The sequence below is a fragment of the Eschrichtius robustus genome, chromosome 2 (assembly GCF_028021215.1).
Source record: "Eschrichtius robustus isolate mEscRob2 chromosome 2, mEscRob2.pri, whole genome shotgun sequence".
Taxonomy (NCBI): Eukaryota; Metazoa; Chordata; class Mammalia; order Artiodactyla; family Eschrichtiidae; genus Eschrichtius; species Eschrichtius robustus.
The window spans coordinates 77,672,354-77,699,335 of NC_090825.1; the positions used below are offsets into that span (position 1 = coordinate 77,672,354).

The 26,982-nt window shown below is 39.0% G+C and overlaps 1 protein-coding gene across 2 annotated transcripts in view; it reads right to left on the bottom strand.

The window, feature by feature from the left end:
• Positions 1–381: 381 nt before the first annotated feature.
• Positions 382–26,982, bottom strand: part of PCSK1 (proprotein convertase subtilisin/kexin type 1) — a 44,897-nt gene continuing 18,296 nt past the window's right edge. For both annotated transcript variants that reach the window (XM_068535662.1, XM_068535661.1), the window contains 8 exons: positions 25,563–25,735; positions 24,334–24,546; positions 21,379–21,479; positions 13,527–13,760; positions 7,990–8,147; positions 6,465–6,598; positions 4,752–4,913; positions 382–3,084 (listed from right to left, as the gene is read on the bottom strand). In XM_068535662.1, coding sequence (XP_068391763.1) covers positions 2,707–3,084; positions 4,752–4,913; positions 6,465–6,598; positions 7,990–8,147; positions 13,527–13,760; positions 21,379–21,479; positions 24,334–24,546; positions 25,563–25,735 — 1,553 coding nt within the window. In that variant the 3' untranslated portion in view covers positions 382–2,706. The remainder of the gene's footprint in view (positions 3,085–4,751; positions 4,914–6,464; positions 6,599–7,989; positions 8,148–13,526; positions 13,761–21,378; positions 21,480–24,333; positions 24,547–25,562; positions 25,736–26,982) is intronic.

Sequence of the window (26,982 nt, forward strand, 5' to 3'; positions counted from 1 at the left end):
TTTATTCTTTTGATTTATAAGCATATTGTACATATTCTAGTTAATACATCAAGTATATAATGTGGGAGTTCCTTTAAAAATGCTAAGACTGTACATGTTAAACTCAGCTACACATTGTAGTAGGCTATTAGACAAATGTCATTTTTAATACCACAACACATATATATTACACTTTTTTTTTCACTGACAGAGGAACATGCCTTTCAAAAATATTTTATTGGATGAAACTCTCTTATTCTCAGGAAAATTTTGGTTTTTGATATAATTTATTATGCCTTTTAAAATTCTGTTTGATAAAAGCATTTGGTAAAGCATTATAAATACCTGTAAAGAAAATATAGTTTAAAATTCTGAGGGAAATATTATATAAGTTTCCTTTTCTACATTTTCACAAAAATCCACACAGGCACTAAGAAAGACTGACAAAAATATTTTATGTCTGAACAGTATGTTCCAGGTTGGAAACATTCAAACATTACTTTATTTAAACATTAAAGCTTCTCTTGATTGAACCTTTGGCTACAATCCAATGGTTGGTTGGGGTTTTAACCAGGAAAAGATACTGTCAGAAGAATGAAAAAGAAAGCTTCATACAATCAGCACTAGGTTAGGAATGGGGATAGGATGAGTTTTCATTTTTTACCGTTTATTGGCCTCTCTGGGCCTTAGCTTTATTTTTTTAGTTGAAAATTGATCTAATAACTCTCTGGTACTTTTCAGCTTTATTTAATACTTTTTGATGTGCAGAAATTTTCAAAATTCTATCTAACACTATGTATCAAACAACATGTGATACTTCCAAGGACAGAGTGATACTGCAATTCTTTCAGGAGAACATCCTAGATGCATCATGGGTATTGCTCTGGAAATACCCTCATTCTGCACAAATTCAAATGGTAGAATTGGGGGTGAAAGTTTGTCTTACCAAACACACTTTAAAGCAAGTGACAGACTCTAGGGTTCTTTTCCTGGTCTAGTTCAATGTAGTTCTCTTCCTGGTCCAGTGCATGTGTGGCCTTATGAAGTTCAGACTTCATGGAAGAATTGCAAACAGCAAACTCAGTGGGAGAATGCCAGTATTGTAGAGGACTGGAACCTTTGTGAGCATATAGGGAGTGGGAAGTGAGGGGATTGGCAGTTAATGAATTAGTATAAATGAGCATCTGGGTAAGGTGAGATTAAACATATAAGTCAAACAAAATTTCAGAGGTATTTTCAGGGGTCTCAAATACCATTTTTTTTTTTTTTGGCCTATAAATTAGATCATGACAGATTCTTATAATTATTGATTATCATACAGGTCCTACCTGAAAGAAGTTGGGGATATTTTTTTCCTAATGCATTTACACTTTGTACATGTTCATTAGTGCAGGAAAGGGTAAAATCAAATGCCTATTGAATGCTGACCGGTAAGGTGCCCGTGATAAGCAGCATGGAACAGGGTATCATGGGGGCATGTGTTCAAGTCTAGCTGGGCAGCTGCTACTCAGCTCCAACCAACTGTTGCGATGAGGGAAGATGGGTCTGAGAAGTAGGTTTTATGTGAAATCTCATATTTTCAATAATCACTCACATATTTGAAACATTTAACATGCCAAACAAAATCTAGCCTTTGGGCTGCCAGCTTGTGTCCTCTGAGTTGAAGCTTGGAGACAATTTGGTGAGAATTTGGATACTATCATCTATAAGACTGGAGAAGGGCCTTTAGTGTCAAGGAATGAACACTCAGCTTCAAAGATCCAGAAAAATCTGCTCTAATGAACATAATTTAAAAAACAAATGAAGCCTCCCATTGGCTCTCCTTATTATGAATATTTTCCTGTTATTGGTTTTCCATGTTATGAGTGGTTTCCTATTATGACTATTAAAAAAATTATGATTAGGAATTTGCCAAGTCCCAAGTATAGGTTTGTTCTAAGAAAGTGGTATCAGTAGCTCTCTCAGTATTTAGTTTGCGGCTGAGAAAGGAGAAGGTAATGAGGAAGAGAGGAAGGCCAGAGCTCACAGCATGAGTCACAGTCACCTTTAGACCCATGGAGGCCTCTCCATGGCACACCAAGCGAAGAAAAATGCTCTAAAACTGCTCAAACCAGAAAATGCAGGGTTTGAGGCCTGTTTCTGGATCTAAATAACCCAGCCTTTCCCCAGAATGATCTAATGGCCACTTCCTGAACGAGCAGTACTTTGGAGTAGAAAGACCCAGGGTGTGAGTCTGATTGTGAACTCCTTCATTAGAGACTTTCCAAACCCTTCTTTAGCATTACAATTTGAATCACCACATGGCAAAGACAGAGGACAGGCTGTTAAGAATAGTCTTCCTTCCTCTCATTTTTTGCAGATTACTTTTTCAAATTACCTGTTGCCCAGGTTATGCTTTTTCTTTTCAGACATGAAATGGGAGGCCTGAGGAGGCATTCTCATGTGGTATGAGGACCACGTGTGAACCGTGGCTCCAGAAAGAACAAAAGATTTGACTTGCGCAGGCAGGGGAGATGTGTTTTGAAAGAGCTATAATCAATTCAGGAAGTTGGATTTACTGCTTGAGCTCATAGCTTTCAACTATCCAGGCTGGGGAGAAGAAGAAAAAGTACCGCAAAGGATATTACAAGCAGAAGAATCAATGACAAAACAACCACTTCAGACACAGGCAATATCTAACGGGAAGGAAGAAGCATGACTATTTCCAACTTAGGACCACCACTCATTTTAATTTTCCTTCCTCAGAATGTCCACCAGAGCTTGCAGCAGCCGGTCATCCCTGTGCTTGTAAGGCTTCGTGTTATAGAAAACATCAACGTAGTCATTATACAGACTATCCTCAGAGTCTTTAAGCTGGGAAGGTTTGTTCAGCCTTTCCAGGGCTTCATAGAAATTTTCGTAAGGGATGTTGAGCTTTGCACTTGGAGACTTCTTTGGTGATTGCTTTGGGGGTGGGTTTTTGCTGAAAGCGCTTTGTAGGAGTTGTAGCATGGCCTCAGAAGGGGCTCCCTCTGCCAGCTCATCCCTTCTGCTCCCCACACCGCTGCTGCTGGGGCTTTTGGATGCCAAAGGGTTCTCATTCAGGTTCTCTTGTGTGGGCTGCTCCTGAAACACAGAAAGCCACCGGCAAAGGGGAGAAGGCTCATTATTTAGGAGCAGGCAAGGCAGCTGCAGCACACGCCCACTGCCTGCCCCTCGAGAGGCAGTCTGGGGAGCCGAGAGAACACAAGGCTTGGATTCGCACTAACTCGGAGTTCAATCCTCATTTTCTCGTTTACTGAGGCACCTTTGGCACCTTTTTAATCTCCGTGAACTTCTCCTATAAAATGGCAATTAGAATCCCTCCATTTCTGGTGGTTTTGAAGACTGAACGAGATGATGTATGTAAGCGCTCATACCTATCGGTCTCCTTCACTTGTCAGCCTGCTGCAGTAGAATTCATGTTAGGGAATTTAACAATATTGAATTCATTAATTTTAATGTCTGAATTCTGGATGAAAAAATAAATTTTAAAAGATAGTAGGGTTTCATCCTATGGAAAAGAAGCAGTTTAGCACTCCCACTCCCTTTCCTCCCACCCATGTTTTGGGAAGGAGCTGATAATAAAATAGGTAATAACTCGTACAGAGGCACCAACAGTGCTGTCGTGTGGGAATAGCTTTCTAGAGGCCTCTGGCTCTGTCAGGAGCTGCCCTTTCAGCCTCTGAGTTGTCAGAAGGGACCTGGGAAGAGACTGGGGTGGTGCGCGGGGAAGGGGGGAACTGGAGAAATCAGAGAAGCGGCTCTTTGTCAACTGTTGTGGAAGCATTTCAATATTTTAACAGCCAAAGGGTCCTGTTAATACCCTTTAAGGAATCTTGGAGGAAGAAATACCCACAAGGTCCACCTGCCTCCAGAATTGGGAAGAGCAGGCCTCCAAGGTGGAGTCCCAGAGGAAAGCTATTCTGTGGAATAGAAATGGGGCCATAATATGAGCTGAGGCCTTCTCACAGCTAGTTTATAAATTTCTTGAATAAATAATGTCTTTGTACCTTCCAAAACACCTGTCACAGAGCCAGACCTATTCAGGGAAGGACATTCTGGAAATTATGATAACCTACCTACTACATCTGAGGCACTGTGCTAGAGGCCTGGGGGATACAGAGATAAAGAAAATGTGCTTTCTGCCCACCATCTGATAAGGGAGAAGCCAGCAGCCTCAGTAGGCTGAGACCTAGGAATGTAACTGACTGACTTTAGCTGTCCTTGGCAATTTTCTGAGAGAAACTGTGATTCTATGGCTCCCCTTGGAGTTGCCAAGAAGTGTCAGTTAAGGGATTAGTAAAGAGAAGCCTGCATGATTTGGTCACTTGAGCCTTGGTCTTCTTTCTGTAAAATGGACATATTGAGGTCTATCCTCTCTAGGTTACAAGGCTTATAAGTCAAATGAGACAGTGTGAAAAATGCTTACAAACTAGGTGCAATACAAATGTTAGCTATATGTGATCATACAAAAAGACAGCTCTCTTTAAAATTTGGTATTGTTATAAGTGGAGAAAATTCATGTTAGAGAACTGAATGATTTTGAATTCATTAATTTTAATTACTCACTTTTGGATAAAAGAGTAAATGAAACAATTTCCTGGGGAAAATAAACAGTTTACTCCTACTCCCTTTCCTCCCAACCCATGTTTGATTCGCTTCCTGCCTAAACGTTCGGGGCAGCTTCACCCACTACGTTGTCTACTACAGTTCACAAAAGAACGTGCCAGTAAGAAGAGAGCCACACAGACCTCCCCCGAGTCCACCATCTTCTCCACCCCTCTTCGGTCATTCTGAACGGTGTTGTAGGACGTGTACACTCGGGGCTGTTTCATGTGTTCTGGTTGAGAAGAGGTCCCATGCAGAATTAGCTTCCAGTTCACGATTCTTCCTTCATTTTGCATTCTTCCAGACTAATGAATAAGCATACATAATTTTAGTGTATGTTCTGAGCAATAGAAACTCCTTCAAAATAGCTAAATTTTATAGTGTAATTTTAAAATTCTGTGCATTTCATGTGTAGAGCTCTGGGTACAAAGACATAAATCACTGGACTCACTCTTGCTGTGAAAATAGATAGTTGACAGGTTCAAAGATTTAAAAACTGATTAATCGCCTTCAATTAAAAAAGGAGAACTCTCTACGTGAACCTTCTTTTCTATATTGGGTGTGTCCTTGAAAAGCTGACTGTATCTTATATAATGAGAATTATATTTATCAATTATCAACTTGTAGGAACATTCCATTGGGGAAAAAAAAATGTCTGCAGAGTAATCTAAATAGCCTTCAGCATTAATCAGTCCTTAAGAACTGTATATTTATGGGAAGAGTAATAATTTTTACAGGCTCAACAATTATGTGAAAAATAATGCTGAAATCTAAAATATCTTTTAAAAAAATCTAAAATATCTTAAAAAAAAATTTAAATTGTAGAGTCAGATTTTGCAGACTTGGTATAAAATAGTCCCATCTTGGTAAACAGATTTTCTTAGTTTCCTTATGGTGAAACTGAGTTAAAGAATGGAGGCCAAGGTCAGGAACAGGACCATAAACTAAGAATGTTTTCTTGTTCTCCCTATGGAGCAGAAATTTTTACAACTTCCATTGCTAAATCACAATTTTAGCAGTCTTTAGGTGAAAGCTATTCTCAGAGGAAAAAAGGTAACAATGACTGTAGAATTTTTATTAGTTTAATTAACATCTCCAGGAATTTAAAATCATTTATTTTTAAAAAGTTATCTAGACATTGAATCTGGTGCTACTGGTACTTATAACACTGCTATCTCAGAATAACTTGGACCCGAAAAACCATTCATTTATATGCTCACCTATAGAAAATGCTGGAGAAATGATATAAAAATAAATAATTCAACTGTATTTGGCTTTTTGCTCAGACACTTTATTTTTGGGACTGTGTGTTACAATTATAGATGAAAATCAGAGTGTTAGCAAACAGAAAGAAAACTGAGAAATGCTTTTGTTTCATAACTGAAACAAAACAAAAGAAGTCATATTAAATAAGATATGTTATCTAACAAGTAAGCTACTTTTAAATAGCCACTGCAGTAAATATTGGTAAGAGTTCTGTCATATGACCCCAGCAGAGTGTCATAGCAAAGTTGGTGTAGCATTTAACTATGGTTGTGAATACAGCTGATTCTGGTGGCTGAGTAGGTCATGTGGCTGGCTGTGTTCTGACATGGGTATACTTGGATTTGCCCCGCAGTCTGTCACATTGTGTATCAAAATATCTTTTCTTCCTTCTTATATGACTGGTGCCTGATTTTTTAAAATTTATTTTCTATATAGCCAAGTGGGCAAAGCTTGAAACACTAAACTTTCTCCTTACCTCTATAAGGAGTGATCAAATTTCCTTTGGGCCCTTTCTTATGCACTAACTTTAAAAGTGCTTCAGAGTATTTAAAAGTGAGCTTGTGGTTCTGTATCCTTTCATTCATACTTACAATGTCTGTAATTCCCAAAGTCCAAGTGCCTATGGGATTCTCTCCCCATGTGTGAACAGACATGAAGTCCCAATTCTTAAAGCCATTAGGAGATGTATCCCGCTCTCTTTCAGCCAACAGTACGGTGCTGGTTCCTGTTTTCATGCAAGAATCACAGATTAACAAGTGTCCTAACAGATCTGATAGTAGGACACATTTTAGCATTTGATAACTGAAAATGGAAGCCGGGAAAAACTAGCCCTCTTAATTTTCCCTTTGAGTATAATACCAGGATGGAGACATTCTCAGGAAATAAAAAAGTTTTTATTCACAGTACTTAGTGCATTGCCTGACATATAATAAGTTGTCAATAAATATTGTAGAAAAATAAATAATGGATGAATATATTGAGTAAGGTTTATCTGAATAAGGAGAACTCAGAGAACTATGTTTATGAACTACATTAAAGAAGAGCATCAAAGACCTAACATACATATTAATGGAACTATCATTTTGAAATTTAAGAGGAATTTTTGAAAATTTAATAGGTGCCTGAGTCTATAATATAGCATAGACATAATAAAATAAAGCCATATATAATTTAATCTCTTGTCATATAAAAGCTACTAGTAAGAGTAGTTTACTTGTAAGAGTAGTTACTCTAAATTTTCAAATCCAAGTTCTCTATAGATCAATAAATAATATTTTTAAGAGAAAGTGTCAAATGAACTATAGGGCCATTAATGAAAAAGCATTCTGCCAATATTTCAGGCCAATTCCAAGGTATTAAGGAAGCATAATTCCAGAATTAACAGAACTTACTCCAAACCTCTAGGAAGTTCATATCCTGGAAGGGCATTATAGAGATAGTTCATCTTTCTCATACATCACTTATGGGAATTAAATTTAGTCAGTTGAATCCTACTAAAACATGAAAAAGGATTAGGACAGCTTCTCCTGGTTGGATCGTGGTTTATGTTTCACAAGCTCTTTACCATCTATGATCTTGTCTGACTTAGTAACCTTTCAGGAAAGGACAAGTGTCCGTATATCATATCATATGCCTTAATCATATAATTGTGGAAAATTTGTTAGTCTCCTCACTCTCTTTCATGGATCAGAATTCTCAGTTTTTCCACTTAATTCCTTGGATGAGACTGATGTATCTGTCAGCTTAATTATTAGAGTAACTTTCACTAATGTGTTACCTGAGAGAAATGAATGATAGATCAGTGACCTGGGATAATGAGCACGGTTTGAAAATGCATAACTCAGAAGGGTTTATTAATTGGTATTATTTGAATAGGCCTCACTCTTTGCTTATGTAAGGATCAGTTTGAATGAGCAGAGCAGAGGTCTGATGCAAAAAAAAAAAAAAAAAACCAAACAAACATATTTTTTAAGACTTGAAAGTATCTATGGGAAGACTTAGGTCTATATATAAACACAAATCAATCATTGATTTGAAATCATTTAATTTATACTGAAAAATTTAAACACATAATTTAGAAGAAATTGATTTTTTTTTTTTTTTTTTGAAATTTACCAGCAGCAGAAGTGAGGGTGACATGAAGGTCTCCTCTGCGGGAATATTCAATTGTTGCTTCAAATTGCACATGTTCCAGTGACTTGATAGCATTTTCTTGTCCTTCACAAGCTCTTGTTGGAATTTCTATGATAACTTCTCCATTAGCTTTCAGGGCTCTAAATACATTAAAGAGTCATCACGGAACAAAGTGTACCTCTTCTTCCTTGCATTTTATGGAAATATGTACACCACACTCTTGAGGAGATACTCAGCTAGGCTTGTTGTCTCTCTCTTATGAGTAGAACCCAATTCAGGATTAGGTATAAAGTAATTTTAATGCACAAGAAAATGATAAGGTTTTCTGGATATAGAAAAAAACAGTTCTACAATTTATATGGAACCACAAAAGACTATAAATAGCCAAATCAACCCCAAGAAAGAAGATCAAAGCTGGAGGAATCACACTTCCTAATTTCAAAATATAATACAAAGCTACAGCAATCAAAACAGTATGGTCAATCAACGTGATACATCATGTTAACAAATTGAAGGAGAAAAACCATATGATCGTATCAATAGATGCAGAGAAAGCTTTCGATAAACTTCAACACCCATTTATGATAAAAGCCCTGCAGAAAGTAGGCATAGAGGGAACTTTCCTCAACATAATAAAGGCCATATATGACAAACCCACAGCCAACATTGTCCTCAATGGTGAAAAACTGAAACCATTTCCACTAAGATCAGGAACAAGACAAGGTTGCCCACTCTCACCACTATTATTCAACATAGTTTTGGAAGTGTTAGCCACAGCAATCAGAGAAGAAAAAGAAATAAAAGGAATCCAAATCGGAAAAGAAGAAGTAAAGCTGTCACTGTTTGCAGATGACATGATACTATACATAGAGAATCCTAAAACTGCTACCAGAAAACTACTAGAGCTAATCAATGAATTTGGTAAAGTAGCAGGATACAAAATTAATGCCCAGAAACCTCTTGCATTCCTATATACTAATGATGAAAAATCTGAAAGTGAAATTAAGAAAACACTCCCGTTTACCATTGCAACAAAAAGAATAAAATATCTAGGAATAAACCTACCTAAGGAGACAAAAGACCTGTATGCAGAAAATTATAGGACACTGATGAAAGAAATTAAAGATGATACAAATAGATGGAGAGATATACCATGTTCCTGGATTGGAAGAATCAACATTGTGAAAATGACTCTACTACCCAAAGCAATCTACAGATTCAATGCAATCCCTATCAAACTACCACTGGCATTTTTCACAGAACTAGAACAAAAAATTTCACAATTTGTATGGAGACACAAAAGACCCCGAATAGCCAAAGCAATCTTGAGAACGAAAAATGGAGCTGGAGGAATCAGGCTCCCTGACTTCAGACTATATTACAAAGCTACAGTAATCAAGACAGTTTGGTACTGGCACAAAAACAGAAATATAGATCAATGGAACAGGATAGAAAGCCCAGAGATAAACCCACGCACATATGGTCACCTTATCTTTGATAAAGGAGGCAAGCATTTACAGTGGAGAAAAGACAGCCTCTTCAATAAGTGGTGCTGGGAAAACTGGACAGGTACATGTAAAAGTATGAAATTAGAACACTCCCTGACACCATACACAAAAATAAACTCAAAATGGATTAAAGACCTAAGTGTAAAGCCAGACACTATCAAACTCTTAGAGGAAAACATAGGCAGAACACTCTATGACATACATAACAGCAAGATCCTTTTTGACCCACCTCCTAGAGAAATGGAAATAAAAACACAAATAAACAAATGGGACCTAATGAAACTTAAAAGCTTTTGCACAGCAAAGGAAACCATAAACAAGACAAAAAGACAACCCTCAGAGTGGGAGAAAATATTTGCAAATGAAGCAACTGACAAAGGATTAATCTCCAAGATTTACAAGCAGCTCATGCAGCTCAATAACAAAAAAACGAACAACCCAATCCAAAAATGGGCAGAAGACCTAAACAGACATTTCTCCAAAGAAGACATACAGATGGCCAACAGACACATGAAAGAATGCTCAACATCATTAATCATTAGAGAAATGCAAATGAAAACTACAATGAGGTATCATCTCACACCGGTCAGAATGGCCATCATCAAAAAATCTACAAACAATAAATGCTGGAGAGGATGTGGAGAAAAGGGAACACTCTTGCACTGTTGGTGGGAATGTAAATTGATACAGCCACTATGGAGAACAGTATGGAGGTTCCTTAAAAAACTACAAATAGAACTACCATACGACCCAGCAATCCCACTACTGGGCATATACCCTGAGAAAACCATAGTTCAAAAAGAGTCATGTACCAAAATGTTCATTGCAGCTCTATTTACAATAGCCAGGACATGGAAGCAACCTAAGTGTCCATCATCGGATGAATGGATAAAGAAGATGTGGCACATATATACAACGGAATATTACTCAGCCATAAAAAGAAACGAAATGGAGGTATTTGTAATGAGTTGGATGGAGTTAGAGTCTGTCATACAGAGTGAAGTAAGTCAGAAAGAGAAAAACAAATACAGTATGCTAACACATATATATGGAATCTAAGGGAAAAAAAAAAGGTCATGAAGAACCTAGTGGCAAGATGGGAATAAAGACACAGACCTACTAAAGAATGGACTTGAGGATATGGGGAGGGGGAGAGTTGAGATGTGACAAGGTGAGAGAGTGTCATGGACATATATACACTACCAAATGTAAAATAGATAGCTAGTGGGAAGCAGCCACATAGCACAGGGAGAGCAGCTCGGTGCTTTGTGACCGCCTGGGGGGGTGGGATGGGGAGGGTGGGAGGGAGGGAGATGCGGGAGGGAGGAGATATGGGGATATATGTATATGTATAGCTGATTCACTTTGTTATAAAGCAGAAACTAACACACCATTGTGAAGCAATTATACTTCAATAAAGATGTTAAAAAAAAAAAAAACAACAGTATGGTACTGAAGAAAAAATAAAAAAACACTAATTCAAAAAGATACATGCACCCCAGTGTTCATAGTACCATTATTTACAATTGCCAAGATATGGAAGCAGCTTAAGTGTCCATCAACAGATAAATGGATAAAGACGATGTGATACACACACACACATACGATGGAATACTAACCAGCCATTAAAAAAAATGAAATTTTGCCATTTGCAACAACATGGCTGGACTTGGTGAGTACTATGCTAAGTGAAATAAGTCAGAGAAAGACAAATACTGTATGATATCACTTATATGTGGAATCTAAAATACACAACAAACTAGTAAATATAACAAAAAAGAAACAGACTCACAGATATAGAGAACAAACTAGTGGTTGCCAGTGTGGAGAGGGAAGTGGAGGGGCAATACAGGGGTAGAGGATTGAGAGGTATAAACTCTTAGGTATAAAATAAGCTATAAGGGTATATTGTACAACACAGGGAATATAACCAATATTTTATAATAATTATAAATGGAGTATAAACTTTAAAAATTGTAAATCACTATATTTTACATCTGTAACTTATATAATATTGTACATCAACTATACTTCAAAAGAAAAAAAAGTATAGTACTGGCATAAAGACAGAAATACAAGCCAAAAGAACAGAATAGAGATTCCAGAAATAAACCCACCCATTAGACCTGAAACTGTAAAACTCCTTGAAGAAAATATAGGGAAAAAGCTTCATGACATTGGTCTTGGCAGTGATTTAATGGATATGACATTAAAAGCACAGGCAGCATACACACACAAAATAAATGAGTAGGACTACATCAAACTAAAAAGCCTCTGCACACCAAAGGAAACAAACTGAAATGGCAACCTGCAGAATGGTAGACAATATCTGATAAAGGGCTAATCTCTAAAATATATAAGAACTCCTGCAACTCAATAGCAAAAAAACCAACAACCTGATTCAAAAATGAGCTAAGGACCTAAATCAACATTTCTCCAAAGAGGACATACAAATGACCAACAGGTATGTGAAAAAAAAAAAAAAAGTTTACCATCATTAATCGTCAGGGAAATGCAAATCAAAACCCACATCAAAACACCTGTCAAGAGTCAGATGACTATTACTAAAAAAAAAAAAAAAAGACAAGTGTTGATGAGCATGTGGAGAAATTGGAGCCCTTGCACAATTGGTGGGACTGCAAAATGGTGCAGCCACTATGGAAAACAGTATGAAGTTTCCTAAAAAAAATAAAACTGCCATATGATCCAGCAGTCTCACTTCTGGATATTTATCAAAAGAATTGAAATCAGGATCTCAAAGAGATATTAGCACTCCCATGTTCATTGTAGTATTATTCACAGTAGTCAAGATGTGGAAACAACCTAGATATTCATCAACAGATGAATGGATAAAGAATATGTAATATTCCATACATACATTGGAATATTAGCTTTAAAAAAGAAGGAAATTCTGCTTTATGTGACAATATGGATACAACTTGAGGACATTGTGCTGAGTGAATAAACCAGTCACAGGTAGATAAATATTGCATGATTCTACTTATATGAGGTATCTAAAACAGTCAAATTCATAGAATCAAAGAGTGGAATGTTGGTTGCCTGAGGCTTGTGGGGGAAATGGAGAGTTCCTAATCACTGGGCATAAAGTTTAAGTTAAGCAAGATAAATAAGTTCTAGAGATCAGTTGTACATTGTACCTATAGTTAACAATTATGTATTGTACACTTAAAATTTAAGAGGGTAGATCTCATGTTAAGAGTTCTTAACACAATAAAATAAAATGGGAAAAAAGGGGAAAAAGTGTTAAGGAAGACACAGATACTTAAATACAATGCTATTTGCCATGGCATTGAATTCAAGCAGATTTGCCTTATACCCATCAAAAAGTGGTCCAATACTGAAATATACCCTCTTAAGAAATGATTTTCTCTCCCTAATGCAGGCCCTCCAAGCCTCCCACCCTTGGGTATTTTGTGTGAGTGGGTCTTCAGTATAATTGCAGTTGCCTTGATATGAGATTCTGCTTCCGTAGCTAGATGTAGTGGGAGAGGTGTAGACTAATTGAAAGCCATATGATAAAAGATCCTTCACAGAAGGGAAGTCATGAATCACAAAGCACTGTGGCATGAAGCGAGGTTCTTTTGGAAGTAGGTTTGGGGTGACACTGGTTGGCAAGTACTGCATTTCATCATTTCTAAGATGCGTTAGAAAAAACATTTTAACATCTTTGAATTTGGAATGAATATTAAAGAACTGATGGTTGGTAATAGTTTAACTGGCAATGATTTTTCTTAGTGATATATAAAACAATGGTGCACATTAACTTACTGCTATCTGGTTGGTAGGCTATGAGAGGAAAATACAAATATGTTAACATGATTTGCAAATCTTTGATCTCTGTGATTCCTCATGGACACACGGGGAACACTGACAAATGCCATCTCCATCTACTTCAGAAGGGTAGGTGAGAAAAATTAGGCAGAGTGACAAACGTCATACTCAAATAGTGCCATGGGCACACATTTGTTTAAAATTCCTGGAGACGCTTACCTGGGCTCAAAGTCATTGTCTTTTACAACACACTCCTTCTTCTCAGGCACACTGCTCCAGGTCCTGGGATCAGCTAAATCCACCAGAGCTTTGGCATTTAGCAACCCGAATCCAAATCGACTATTCACCATCAAGCCTGCTCCATTCTTTTTCCAACCAGGGTTATTGGCCAGTGGGTCATACTCAGAGGTCCAGACAACCAAGTGCTGCATATCTCGCCAGGTGAGATTTGGACTGGAGAGGAAGTGACCCAAAGAGTCTTTCAGGGACAAAAAGAAGTTTCCTTGCAAAAGCAAGTGCTAAAAACAATCATCTCCATCCAGAGATGATGAGGTATCTTTTGCAACTGTACTTATGTAATTTTTGTGTGTATCACTATTGGTATGTCTTTCATTCCTAATTAAAAGTACAGTCTTGAAAACTTCTCCTCATACCGCATAAGTTAAGATCTTAGCATGAGTAAAATTGGTTTTCAGCATTGTAGAAAGGTAGAACTAGGCCCCTGATTCCTATGTACTTACATTTAACTGGAGCAAAAATTAAAAATGACAGCACTTCCGTTGTGCCCTCCAATCTTCTGCTGTTCATTAACAGCCTTAGTATTTTCAGCATTATGAACCCACAGTTGAGCTTTTGACTTCCTTCTTAGGAAGACTCAGATTTAGACATGGGCTGGCTACCTACTCTTAAATATTTTTTATCTCTTTTCTTTATATAGCAAAAGTGTCAAGAAGCTCTTAGCTACTTGAGATCATTCTTACAAGGCACCATGCTGAATAGTGTGGGGATATTCAAGGAGGTAGTTCATGTTTTTAAGAAGTGTACAATCAAGTAAAGAAACTAAGTCTTTCAATAACTATAATATATCTGTTGAATGCTGTATTCATAGCATAATGTATTGTAGAACTTTGAAGAGAAAGAATTCTTTTGGGATGGAAAGATCTAGGTAGGCTTTTCTAGGAGGAAATATTTGAGTTGATCTTTAAAGGGTGGGTAGAATGTCAAAAAGTGGAAAGAGAGAGAACAGGGGATGAGGCAATGGGTCAAAACCTCTGACGGGGGAAGGATAGGATGTGGCCAGAGTACAGTGAATAATCTGGTTTACTGGAGCAAGGAAGAGGTGAGCAGGAGTACTGAGCCGGATGGTGAGGACCTTGAATGCCAGGAAAAGGAGCTTATACTTTATCGTTTGGGCAAGGGGGAGCCATCAAGGATTTTTGAGCAAGGAAATGGTATAATGAGGAGTCTTGGCAAAATTAATTTAGCAGCAATATAAAGGTAAATCAGAGATGCATGGGATTGTCAGGTCTGTTATAATGAATATGAAACCTTCCCTGATCACCCTATTTAAGATTTCAATTCTCCCCAAATACTCCTGAGCTCTCTTATCTTGCTATACTTTATTTTTCTTTTATAGTGCTTATCATCTTCTAACATACTGAGCAACTCATTTGCTTTGTGTATTATTAATGTCTGTCTCCCCTGCTAGAATCAGCTGGGAGAAGGGCTGAGATTTTTATCCATCTTGTTCTCTGATGTGTACCAAGCATTCAGAAGAATGCCAGGTGCAGGGTATATATGCTGGGTAAATATCGGTTGGTTGGATGATTGAATGTGTCTAAGTGTTAACTAGCCTTAAATACAATTTTAAAACTTACTGCTATTAGTCATTAGAGTCTTTCATGATCTCAAGCTATTCCTTAGCTTTGAGACCTGCATTGTTTCTATCAAGCCAATCAAGCATTATTTATTAAATAATAAATGCCTAAGTGTTGAGTCTTCAAGGTTTCTATCTTACCACTAGGTTGTGAAACAACCATCAGGGGAATCTGCCTCAACTTGCTATCTTCTCCCCAGAGCTCATAATGGACTGGTTTAACAATCCCCTGGTGACAAGCAAGAGGCAATACACATTCCTAAACACTGAGGAGTCCGTTGCTGGCTAAAAGCCTCGTCCTCATCATAAGCATTGCAAAGGCTCTATCTGGTGGGCCTCAGGGGGAAGCTGTCCTCTCTCCACGCCAGCCTGAGTGCACAGCCCGTGCATCACCATCTCTGAAGGGAGCTGCAGTCAAGGACTCAGGCCCTCCTCCCCCATCAAGCTCTTCCCATATTTACATTCCTAGGCCCTGCGCCTTCATTCCTAGGTCTCCTTATCTGAGGCCTTGGGCAAAGCTCTTCTTCAGGCGCCTCAGCCAAGGCCTCCTAATGTGGGGAGGAGAAGGAACCTTGAAGATACTTCTCCCCACTCTGACTCAGTACCCAGTACTTCTCCACTCCGAGCCTTCCCCCTCACCCCACCCCAGAGTCCATAAAACTACCAGAGCCTTCTGTTGGGGCTTCCTCAACAGTGAGACAACCCCCATTTCCATGCTTTCAGCTGACCATCAGCTGGTGCACCTTTCCATGGGGGAAAATGGAATAGGGAGAGTCAGTGTTTTGTCTGGTTTTAGACTCTGGCCTTTACCATCACAGTAAGTGATGAAAGGCTTAACTCTTTCATTTTTGGTCTGTTGCTTTAAAGCTACTCTGACCCCTGGCAGCTCAATATGCTTTCTCTCTGCTCAGCTGAGCTCCTGACAAACAACACAGAGAGTGACTGATAAAGGCCTAAACCTACTGAATCAAAATATCTGAGGGTAGGGCATGATTTTGTATGTATATTTGAAAAAAACTGTCTAGGCAGTTTTATGTTATACCTAAAATAAAGTTGGAAGAAAGAATACAAGCATATAACTAATTAAGACAATTAGGGGTCAGAATAGGGAGTAATAGAAGGCACATTAAATTATATTCTACTGCCAAAGACCTGTATGACCTTAAGCAAACCACTTCATCTCCCTGGGCCTGAGTGGACTCATCTATAAGATGAGTTGTTGAGTATGACAATCTTGAAAATTCCATATTATTCAGAACTCCAATCTGCCCAATATCATATATACTTCATTGTAGATCTTGTTTCCACACTGGCCATCCCACAATGAGGAATAATTTACCAGCTGAGCAGAAATGGCTTATTTTCTGAATGTGGAAACTAGTTCTGGCCCATATGGCACTTTATTGAAATTCTTGCTTCCAGTCTTTTAAAGAGAGTTTTAGGTAAAAGCCTCTTATCAAGGGGGTCTCTGAGCAACACACCAATTTCCCACTTGGACTCTCAGTGTGGGCAGGTGTGTGTGTGTGTGTGTGTGTGTGTAGGTTGGGATGAGGATATGTAGTAAGGAGGCATGGTCTTCATAATCATGATAATCAAACACAAAGCTGATTTTCTACATTAGTTAGAGAATTTGTTTTTTATTTAGTTGCAGATTTTATTGTTTTTTAATTTTCTTTTACCTATTCTTTGCAAAATATTCAGAGGCTTCATTGTCATGCAATTAGGAAGATTAAGCCTATTTTTCATTTGAGTGATTGCATTTCATAAATGAAAAGGAGCTTCTAACAATAGTGCATCTCATTCCTGACAGTCTTCCTCTGTTAATTAGCATCTCACTCCTCAATGGCATCCAGAATAATTAAATTTTTTAAAACTACGTTGGGTTGCTAATCAAGGATGTGTTTATAGAAAATAAGGGCTTTGGAATTAAACACTGAAATTAAGCATTGCTTCTAATTAGAAGAGTGTAGGTAAAGTAATCTGGAGACAAAATTCTAAGGTGAAAAATCTTAAAGGCTACGTGGTTTAGCCTCTAATCACAATTAGATAAGCCTAGATGTTGAAGATTTTCTAACCTAGAGACTTTCCAACATTTCACAATCCACTGAGTCAAGGATTTCTTTGATGTGATTTATCCAAAGGTTTCATGCAACTTTGAAAGTACGTTTCCCATCCTCTAACCTTTAATGAAAACAGAAGATTGGTTCATCTGTTTGTTTAATACCTCCAAAGGTGTGAAGGGATTCAATGTTTCAATTTTTGCTCTTTATTAAAAATTATTCTGATTCTTTGCTCTCCCCTCAAAAGACAGGTTACTGTCTGCCATCTTTCTTAAGTATAATAGTACCACAGGCATTTATCCAAGGAATTCCTGTCTCTCTTTGTGTGTGTGTGTGTGTGTGTGTGTGTGTGTGTGTATTATTTATAATATATATATATATATTTCCAGGATATGCCTATTAAGTATCCTAATGGGCATCTTCACAGTCACAGCCCAATGAGGTTGTAGGAAAATACAGTTGTAAGGTAACCCTTCATAGCAGCTGTTTCTCAAATTTTGGCTAAGGTAACTACCAGCATGAACATTGCCTGGAATATCAGAAACTTCTGAATCTGAGTCGCTGGCAATTGGACCTGGAAATCTGCAAACTAAATAAACATCCAAGGTGATGACTGTATGCTGGTGTTTGAGAAACACTCTTCTAGGGAAGGAAAATATTCCTCTATACATTTGATCCAGAAACTATTCTTTGAGCCAGAAATCATTCTTTCTCCTTCCCTCTCCTCTTCCCATTCCCCAGACTCCCATATTTAATGCAGCATAGTAAGTAGTCTGCATGACAGGAGGCTTTTATTCAGAACTCATAAATATGAGTTAAGATGTTTCTTTATCAGTCTCAATCTTCTTAGCTCCTCTTTCTTTGAGGGGATGAAATTTCCCCTCCCTCACAGGACTATAGGAGGCAGTGTCCTGTAGCTGCTGGTAGTACAGGCTTTGGGGTCAGACAGACCTAAGTTTGAATCTTTTGTGGGATCTTGGTTACATTTCTCAACCTCTCTAAGTCTCAGTTTCTTCCTTAGTAAAATGCAATTAATAATTTCTGTGTCACAAGACTGTTGTAAGGGTTAGAGTTGGTATTGTATATAAAGAGGTTAGCACAGTGTCTGGCCATGGTAAGAGCCTGATAAATACTGAATGTTATTATTCTTGACAAATTTAGCCCAGAGTTGTTCTTCAGTCTCCATAGTTGTTCCTTGAGGAGAAGCACATGGTTAAATGATTCTTCCAATCTTGATTGTCTAGGGACTCTTCTAGAAATTCTGGCATTCAGATTTTCTGGAATAGTCATTTTGGTATAGACAGTTGAATGGAGCTAAGAAAACTGCCCATTTGAGAACAGACATCCCAATAATCTGTATGTACTTTGGCAGGAAGTTTATAAATGTTAAGATAGATTATGGCCATCTTACTGATGATTGAATCAAAATGAAAAGAATTAAATTCCTATTACATGCACCAGGGAGATCATAGACTCTTAATGTCTCTTAAATCATGAGCAGTGTGAGAATCTGATGGAACCTACAAACCATTCCCCCCAAAATGCCAGACACGCACTCTCAAACATTTCTGCATCTAGTTTCAAAGAAGTTCATGGACCCCATGTATTTCATAACAATCCATGGAGCCCGTGCTTTATAAATAGTCCATTAGGAATTAACTGAGATTAATGAGGCTAGATCATTCTTAGATCACTTTCTCCTTATACAGAAATAGAAGGTTTGAAATTTTAGAAGTTAGAGATTAGACTTTTAAAATTTCAGTTCTTAGTCAAAATAACATTACATCTGTTCAGCTAGATGGGTGTTTCCACTATTCTGGTCACTAGACAAGGATGGGCTAGGTCTGGCTAGTTACATTTGCATGCATCTGATAGGTGTTGGGTAGGGAAGACAAGATTTTAAAGATGGTTTTCTTTTAAAAGCTCCCTGGAGCTAAAAGCTTGTATCCTAAAATCATAAATATCATGATCTTGTTTCACTACCTGTGTGTAAGTACTTGCCTTTATAGGACCTTATTTCTTTCACTGTGGTCCTCTTACCACCAACCTCAGCAATTCATGTTAGATGATCTATATATGCTGATACCTTCAGTTTCAAGCTGGAGGATTTTATAAAGGGAAAAGGTTTGAAAAAAATGATCTGATCTGACCCCTCCATTCTATAGATGATAAATTGAGCCCTCTTAATTTGCCTAAGGTCACATAGCTAGTGATACGCCTAGAACTTGAAGCCAGGTGTTCCTTGCACTTTTCACTGCTTAGATTATCTTTCCTCAAATTTGGTTTGGGTCTGCTGATGCCAGTCATAGCTTGTGTCTTTAGACTTTGCCTTCTGTCCATCCCCTTCCTGTTACAACTGGACTCAGATTCTGAACATAGCTTTTCTGTTGGATTCAAGAGCTTCAGATTTCCCTGTTTCTGATTGGGCATCTGGATTTGCTCTTCCTTTATCAGTATCTTTCCAGCCCCTCCAAGTAGGTAGACTCTTGATACAAGCCTTACTAGGCCTATCTTTCTTAGCCGCTGTGGCCGTTTCATAGCTGAGATACCAGGGACTAAACCACAACTCCACAGGTGGCTCCAGGGCTCCTGGAACGATGCTGGACTCTCCTCAGGAACTGCAGGGCTTTTCCAGCTATGGCCCGGGCCAAGGAGTTCTGTTCTTCTACTACTGTGAACCTCACCTCATCTACTGAACATGACATGAAGGAACTGCTCTGTCCTCTCTGTAGAGAATATGGATGTTCTTCTAAGATAACTTCCTTATTAGGAAGGATAATAGTAATTTACAAGTTTTAACACTTCCTCTATCATGCAACCATAGCACCTGACTTAACATTTAAAGATTTCTCACCACACAACATCAGAACATTTTTTCCTCTGTATGAAGTATTAGACTATTGAATAACTATTATGAAGGGAAAAATGTTGCTAAATCTCTTTTTTGGTAACATACACTAAAATAAATTCCAGGGGGATTTAGAACATAAATATGGTAAAGGAACCATAATAAAAGACATATAAATAAATGTGTATATAATTTGGAGTTGTAAAGATTTTTCCGAGTATAAAAAGGAAAAAAACCTTAAAGAGACTGACAAAGATAACTGTATACATATTAACTTCATTACATTAAAAATTACATGTAAATAAAATTAAAAGGTAAATGTCAAACTAACCAAGCATTAGTAGCTTTTCTAACTAAGGCCATAAAACAAAATCAAGGTCATAAACAATCACAGATGATAAATGGCAAAAGAATATAAAATATTGAGCTTCATTAGTAATGAAGTAAAAGCATAGAGATGAGATGCCATTTTCACCTATCAAAGTAGCAAACATTTTAAAAGATAATAAAAGTAGGTTTGATAAGGGTTTAGGAAACTGGCACTCTCACACATATACTGCTGGTGGGAATACAAAATGGTACCGTCTTTATCGACAGTAACTTGTCAATATGTATCAAAATCATTAAAACATGCATGCCCTTTGACCCAAAAATTCCAATCGTAAGTGTTTATCTTAAGGAAATTATCAGAAATGATAACTAATATCTGTGGACAAGGGTGTTTGAGCATGAAATGGCCTTAATAAAATTTACATTTATATAATGGTATACTACAAAAAGATAAAAGTCCTGTTTTTAATTCTCATGTCCCCTGATGTGTTATATCAGCTCTAGGGTGGGGCTTATATAATCTAAAAAAAAAAGGATGTTTTTTAAACTTATTATTCCTAACACTACCCACAAGAAATTATCTGGACAAAGTCTTTCTTGGTGGGAATAAACAGAAGTGAGAAGGCCTTATAGCTGAGTGGTAGGAGGACTGGAGAGGACTGAGTGGGAGGAGAGCATGAGTTTTTAAAAGTCAAGGAAGATTGCTTTAGATATGAGAAAGTGCTCTTAATATAGGTGGATTAAAAAAATTACAAAATATTGTGTGAATTAAGATTCCAATTTTGCAAGATAAGTGTGTGTATTAAATCTACATTGAGATGTTGACAGGAAGAGAGCTTATTTTTTATTATTTTTTGTAGTTTTCCACTGTAACCATATATTCAGAAAAAAATATATGCTATGAAAAAGGAAGAGAAACAGCTTTTTACGGGTGATTAGACGCTTCCTGGGCCTTACTTTGCTTCCAGGGCCAGAGCGAAGATGCCAGCAGCCAGGGGTGCTGATGCAGAGGTGCCTGTGTGGGTCTCTGTGCAGTCGTTGTGCAGGTCAGCACTCGTCTGAGGGGCACCAGGAAAGAAAGAAACATGGGAGAACATGTGAGGAGTGTGATCCTGTCCCCGGGGGTTAACCCCACCGAGGGCTGCATCTGTTAGGATCAGGAAGCCCAGCTGATTCGATTCCCTACTTCCTCCTCTAAACTACAGGCGGATGTTTGCCATCTGCTGATATTTTAGCTCACTCTCCTCTATATGCAACTTGTCTATAATTCTGGCATCAGAGTGCCTTTTCTGGGGATGAAGTCCTCCCACTACGAATTTTTTTTCCTCTTCTGAGATTCCCAAATGAAATGCTGTCTGTAAAAAAGGGACTGTTTCAAAATCACTGTGAATCATGCTGGCCCATTAATCATCAGGTCCATTGTGTTTGGCCTGGCATATTTAGAAATTTTGCCTCATGCACAATTCCCTTTTGCCTTCAGATTGACATTTGACTGCCTCTTCAGCACGAGGAGGTAAAGCCATCCTGATTTGGGCCACTTGAACTATTTGCACAAAACGTGTTTAGTGTGTAGCTTGCACTCACTGTTGATGTAATCTGATGGCCATGAGTTAGTGTCACATTTGTACTTTGATGAACATGGCGAGTTTTTTTCAAATGAAAGTGGGCTGGACTTAGATCTGGGCTCAAATTCTAAACCTGCCACTCAGTAGATGTGTCCCATGGGCAAGTCACTTGGTTTCCCCATCTGTCAAATGAGGTTTATATTTCTTGACTCATATTCTGAGGCTGAAATGAGATCCTGTCTGTGAAAGCATGTTCACACAATGTGATTGCACATAAGGAATTACCCAGGCTAATTTTAGCTTAGTGAAGAGGTTGCTGAGATGAAGGGAAGAAACCAAAGAGACTTCCGATTAGTCTGCCTTGAGGACCACAGTGTTGTTGGTTGAACAAGTACTTGGGCCAAAGGATTGCTAACAAGACACCCACCCAGGCTCTCACACTATGATTTTTAGCTAGAGATTTCAATGTGTGGGAGGGAGGTGCAAAAAAACAGTTTGTTCTATTATCACCTCCTTTGGCTTCCCACTTGGAGTCGCTGAATATCTCAAGTTCTGGTGGCCCTGTTCCTCTGGGGGCTGCGGAAGCAAGGTTGCCCTTTTTACCTGTTGACGCAAGTAAGCCCCAGAGATGACTGTGCTGAGGAAGAGGTTTGCGTAAGACAAAGGCTATGTTAGTGCGACCGTCTCAAATAGAATCCACCAGCTGTCTCTTCTATGGCTCATTTACCTAAGGAGGGATCTTTACAAAGATGGAAATTCTTCCTCCTGCTTCACAGCAGAGTGGCTCAGATGAGGGACCGTCTACGAAGTGGTAACTCTGAAATGGACCACAGGCCATTTTTTGAAAAGCCACTCGGAACACCCACAGGGTCATCAAGAGCCAGGGGCTGTGAATGCAAGTGGGGCACATGTCTGGTAGGCTCCTTTACAGCAGGGTATAAGATACACCTGCTGTAAAGAACCCCTAGGTAGAATGTTATTATCTCTTTGAGTAATTGAAGATATGGGCATGAGAGGTAGGCCAGGGCTTCTAAGTTGAGACCATAGTTCTACTGTCTAAACTAGAGTAGGTTGCAGAAACAGGCAGTTCCAGAAGAGTGATCCTGCATGAAGATCGTAGTTCTGACAATTTTGTTGAGATGCCATTAATATGAATTTTACACACATTCCAAAGGCTAATTATTAGGCAGGTTACCCACAATCTAATTGGATCATGACCTGTTTTTTTATTGAGATTAGGATCTACATACTTTAGCTGGTTGGTTCTTTCTGTGTCAGGAGTTAAGTTTGAGGCTTTCAATTTTTAAATTAAAAGAAGTGCCTCGGGCTTCCCTGGTGGCACAGTTGTTAAGAATCTGCCTGCCAATGCAGGGGACACGGGTTCGAGCCCTGGTCCAGGAAAATCCCACATGCCACGGAGCAACTAAGTTCATGTGCCACAACTAATGAGCCTGTGCTATAGAGCCCGCGAGCCACAACTACTGAAGCTCGTGCGCCTAGAGCCCATGCTCTTCAACAAGAGAAGCCACCGCAATGAGAAGTTCTCGCACCGCAATGAAGAGTAGCCCCCACTCGCTGCAACTAGAGAAAGCCCGTGTGCAGCAACGAAGACCCAACGCAGCCAAAAATAAATAAGTAAAATAAATAAATAAATAAAATAAATTTATTAAAAAAGAAGTGCCTCTCTTTGTTCTCAAAGCCCCCGAATGGGCCTTCATCATCATGCCCTTGAAGGGAAATCCAGTAATTGCCCTTGGCAGTCTGACTCATGGAAGTGAAGGCACAGCCAAGCGGCGGGCTGGAGATGTTCTCTGAGCATATAACCTTCCTAAGCTGCTTATTCGGATGCTGAGAAGTTCACCTCAGGGGAAATTTAGACTGTTATTTTCCTGTAGGTCGTCCATCCTTAGGAGACATAGCTGGTGTATGCTCTGTATTTTTATCATCTGCTAAAGGGCAAGTCAGACATTTTCCCTGCTATTAAAGGATCAACAAGTACAAGGGTGACAAAGCTCCAACAACCCTAAAATCTCCTTTAAGGCTGTTTTCAGGGAGGCATCACACAAGCTGAACAGACATTTGGAGTCTCGGCCATATGTAATGACAGATTGGTGGCTTCTCAGGGCTGAGTTTAAAAATGACTGAGAGGCGACATCATTTTGGCAGAAGCATCATTATCCCTGGGAGAGAAAGCTTCCCGATATATACCCACCCTTCAAGTGAGCAAAGTGTGAGTCTCCCCAACTGAGACATGAAGCTTAAGCAAATCAGTTTGACCAAAGGATCCTTCTGAAGGCAAGCCGCGTTCTCCTACCTAAGCAGAGAGAGTTAGACAAAAGCAACCTACGATTCGCTGGTCGGTGTAATCGCCGCTGCTGTACGAGGTGGCCAGCGTGGAGGAGCACTTCTCAGCGTACCAGGGGGATAGGCCTTGCTGCGAGGCACTGCTGATGGAGATGGTGTAGATACTGTCCGTGTACCCGTCACAGTCACAGTTATCTCCCTGACGCCCCCCATTCCCAGAAGCCCAGACGAAGATAGAGCCCTTTCCTTGTCTCCCCTAAAGGAAAAGCCAAAACATATCACGTCTATTATCATCACTGGGGTCACTGTCACATCCCAGTAAAATCCCCAGCAAATATATAGATGCATGCATGAAGTTCTCAGAAACAGTAATCTGGAGTCTGTTTCAACTCCAGGTCCTCCAGCATCGATGCTGGAACTCTCACGAGACTGTGTGTTATAAGCCACTGAGCTCTGGTTTGCCAGTCCTTCATCCGGGCCCTCTCTGGGACGGCGCTGAGTGAGGACTGTTCTTTTTTTTCTTTGTTATGTGGATTCATAATCTGGCCTTCAGCACTCACTCGAATTTTTTCACTGTTCCCTTGGCTTATGTCACTACGCTTGAATCTTTGAACTTCCTCTCTTTCTTTCTGCTTGAATCTTCTGGCTGACTGATAGAATGACAAAATCAGGCATTATTCAGATCTGCTTTGCAGCTGCATTAAAAGGGACTCTTCAATTGAATGGAACTCGTCAAGGCTACCCTTTCTATGATTTTTCAATTTGTGCTCTCCAAAATTTCTACTTTTGTTTCCTCCTGTGCAGAACGAGGCCTTAGAATCCTGGCGAGAATGCACTAAACCCCAGTGACAGAGCAACACAACCAAGGCACAAGTATTCATCAGGCACGTGCAGAGAGGGAGGTGACACATTGCTATATTTAAGGATGCATTTTCAGAGTATTTGAAAGAAGTCTGGGTAGTAGTTTACCTCGTGTAGAAATCCAAAAGCAGCAGGAAAATGAGAAAGGACATATCCAGAGTATTTTTGAAAGTAAATATTCTAAAGCTAATGAATATCTGTTGAATGTCAGACCCAAATGGGGAAAACTTTCTTAACCCTTAACTTCCATCCCTCTGAAGAACGATCTGGCTCTCTAAATGCACTTCAAATCATAAACAATAACAAGAAGTTCACAACCATTTCTTTGCATATAAACTAAGTGTTCTTCCCTTCTCCTCATATTCAAATGGTCAGGTTTCATTTCAAGTGGGTCTGTGTTAAGCATCTCACCTGTTTGACACCATATTCAAAAGCCTTCTGGGCTAGTCGGCCAGGCCCCTCCACAGTTTTCCCATCATCATTAGGGCCCCAGCTTGCACTGTAAATATCCACATGCCCAGGATTAAATCCAATTGAGCTGGCTTCAATGGCATCTGTCACAATGCCATCGAGCATTCTTATCCCTGAATAGCGAAACAGACAAATACATATGTTGATGTCAGTGTGTACATGTAGAATGGCACGATGCTCTTAATATTCATTTTTTTAAAAGGACTCCCAAAAGAGTCAAAAACAGGTAACCAGTGTATGTCCTAAATGCCTGTGACCGAGCTGCTAAAAGCACAGCAGGAAGATCAAGTCACCGCCTCCATAAGCTTCCTTATCTGCCCTTTAGAGATAACTCTATGTGCTGTGCTGTGGCCATGGTTGTTGTCGCTTACAAAATGTCTCCCCTCCCTCTGCTGCCCTGATAACCTGAAAATGACAGGATAGCTTTCAGAAAGAGGCATCAAACAGCTCTCTCTCAACATGCCTGCTCATGACTATACCACGAATGGCTGTGGCCCAGTCAGTGCCTTACAAAGGACTCTGTACGGGAAACTGTGCAGCTTGAAAAGATCTACTTACAATAGGAAACTCACAAATAGGGAAAGAACTCTTGTTTCTAAGCACTGATTAAAAATAACCCAGAGGCCATTCTTTTATGTGTTTGCTAAGAAACATTTTCAAGGAACATGCTTCCTTTTCTTCTAAATAATCTCAAGGATGAAATCATTGCCATGGATTTCACTCCTGAGGGGGAATCAGTTTTCATCAGGAGAAGGCAGATGCAGTGGCTCTTTATGCTTTCCAACAGGCTGTCACCCATCATCAGACTCATGTATTCAAGAGCCAGGAAGGCAAAAGCAATTTAGACAGATACAGGCAGCTACCTGGATATTCCTGGCTTCAGGCTAATGATGCAGTGGAGTGCACAGCTTTAGATTTTCACACTATTATTTACTATGGAGCTTGGGTAAAAGAACATGTAGTTGACATGACTAGTAGAAGTTATATTTATTTTTTAAAAATTGTTTAAAATGCATTTGGGAAAAAAATCCCAGCTCTGCTATTTACTAGCTCTGTGATCTTGGACAAGCCACTTAACTTCTATGTGCCTCAGTTTCTTCAGCTGTAAAATGCGGATGATAACAGCTCATGTGCCTTGGGGATATACTATATGCAGCTACCATTGCACAGGCCTTAAACGTATGAACTCATTTATCCTTATGACAACCATTTGAGGTGGGTGCTGTAATTCTCCCCATTTTACAGGGAGAGAGACTGAGGCCAGAGAGGGACAGGGACTTGCCCAAGGCCACACAACTTGCAACTGGGAAGCTGGGACTTGAATCCCAGAAATCTGACACTCAAATCCATCCTGTTAACT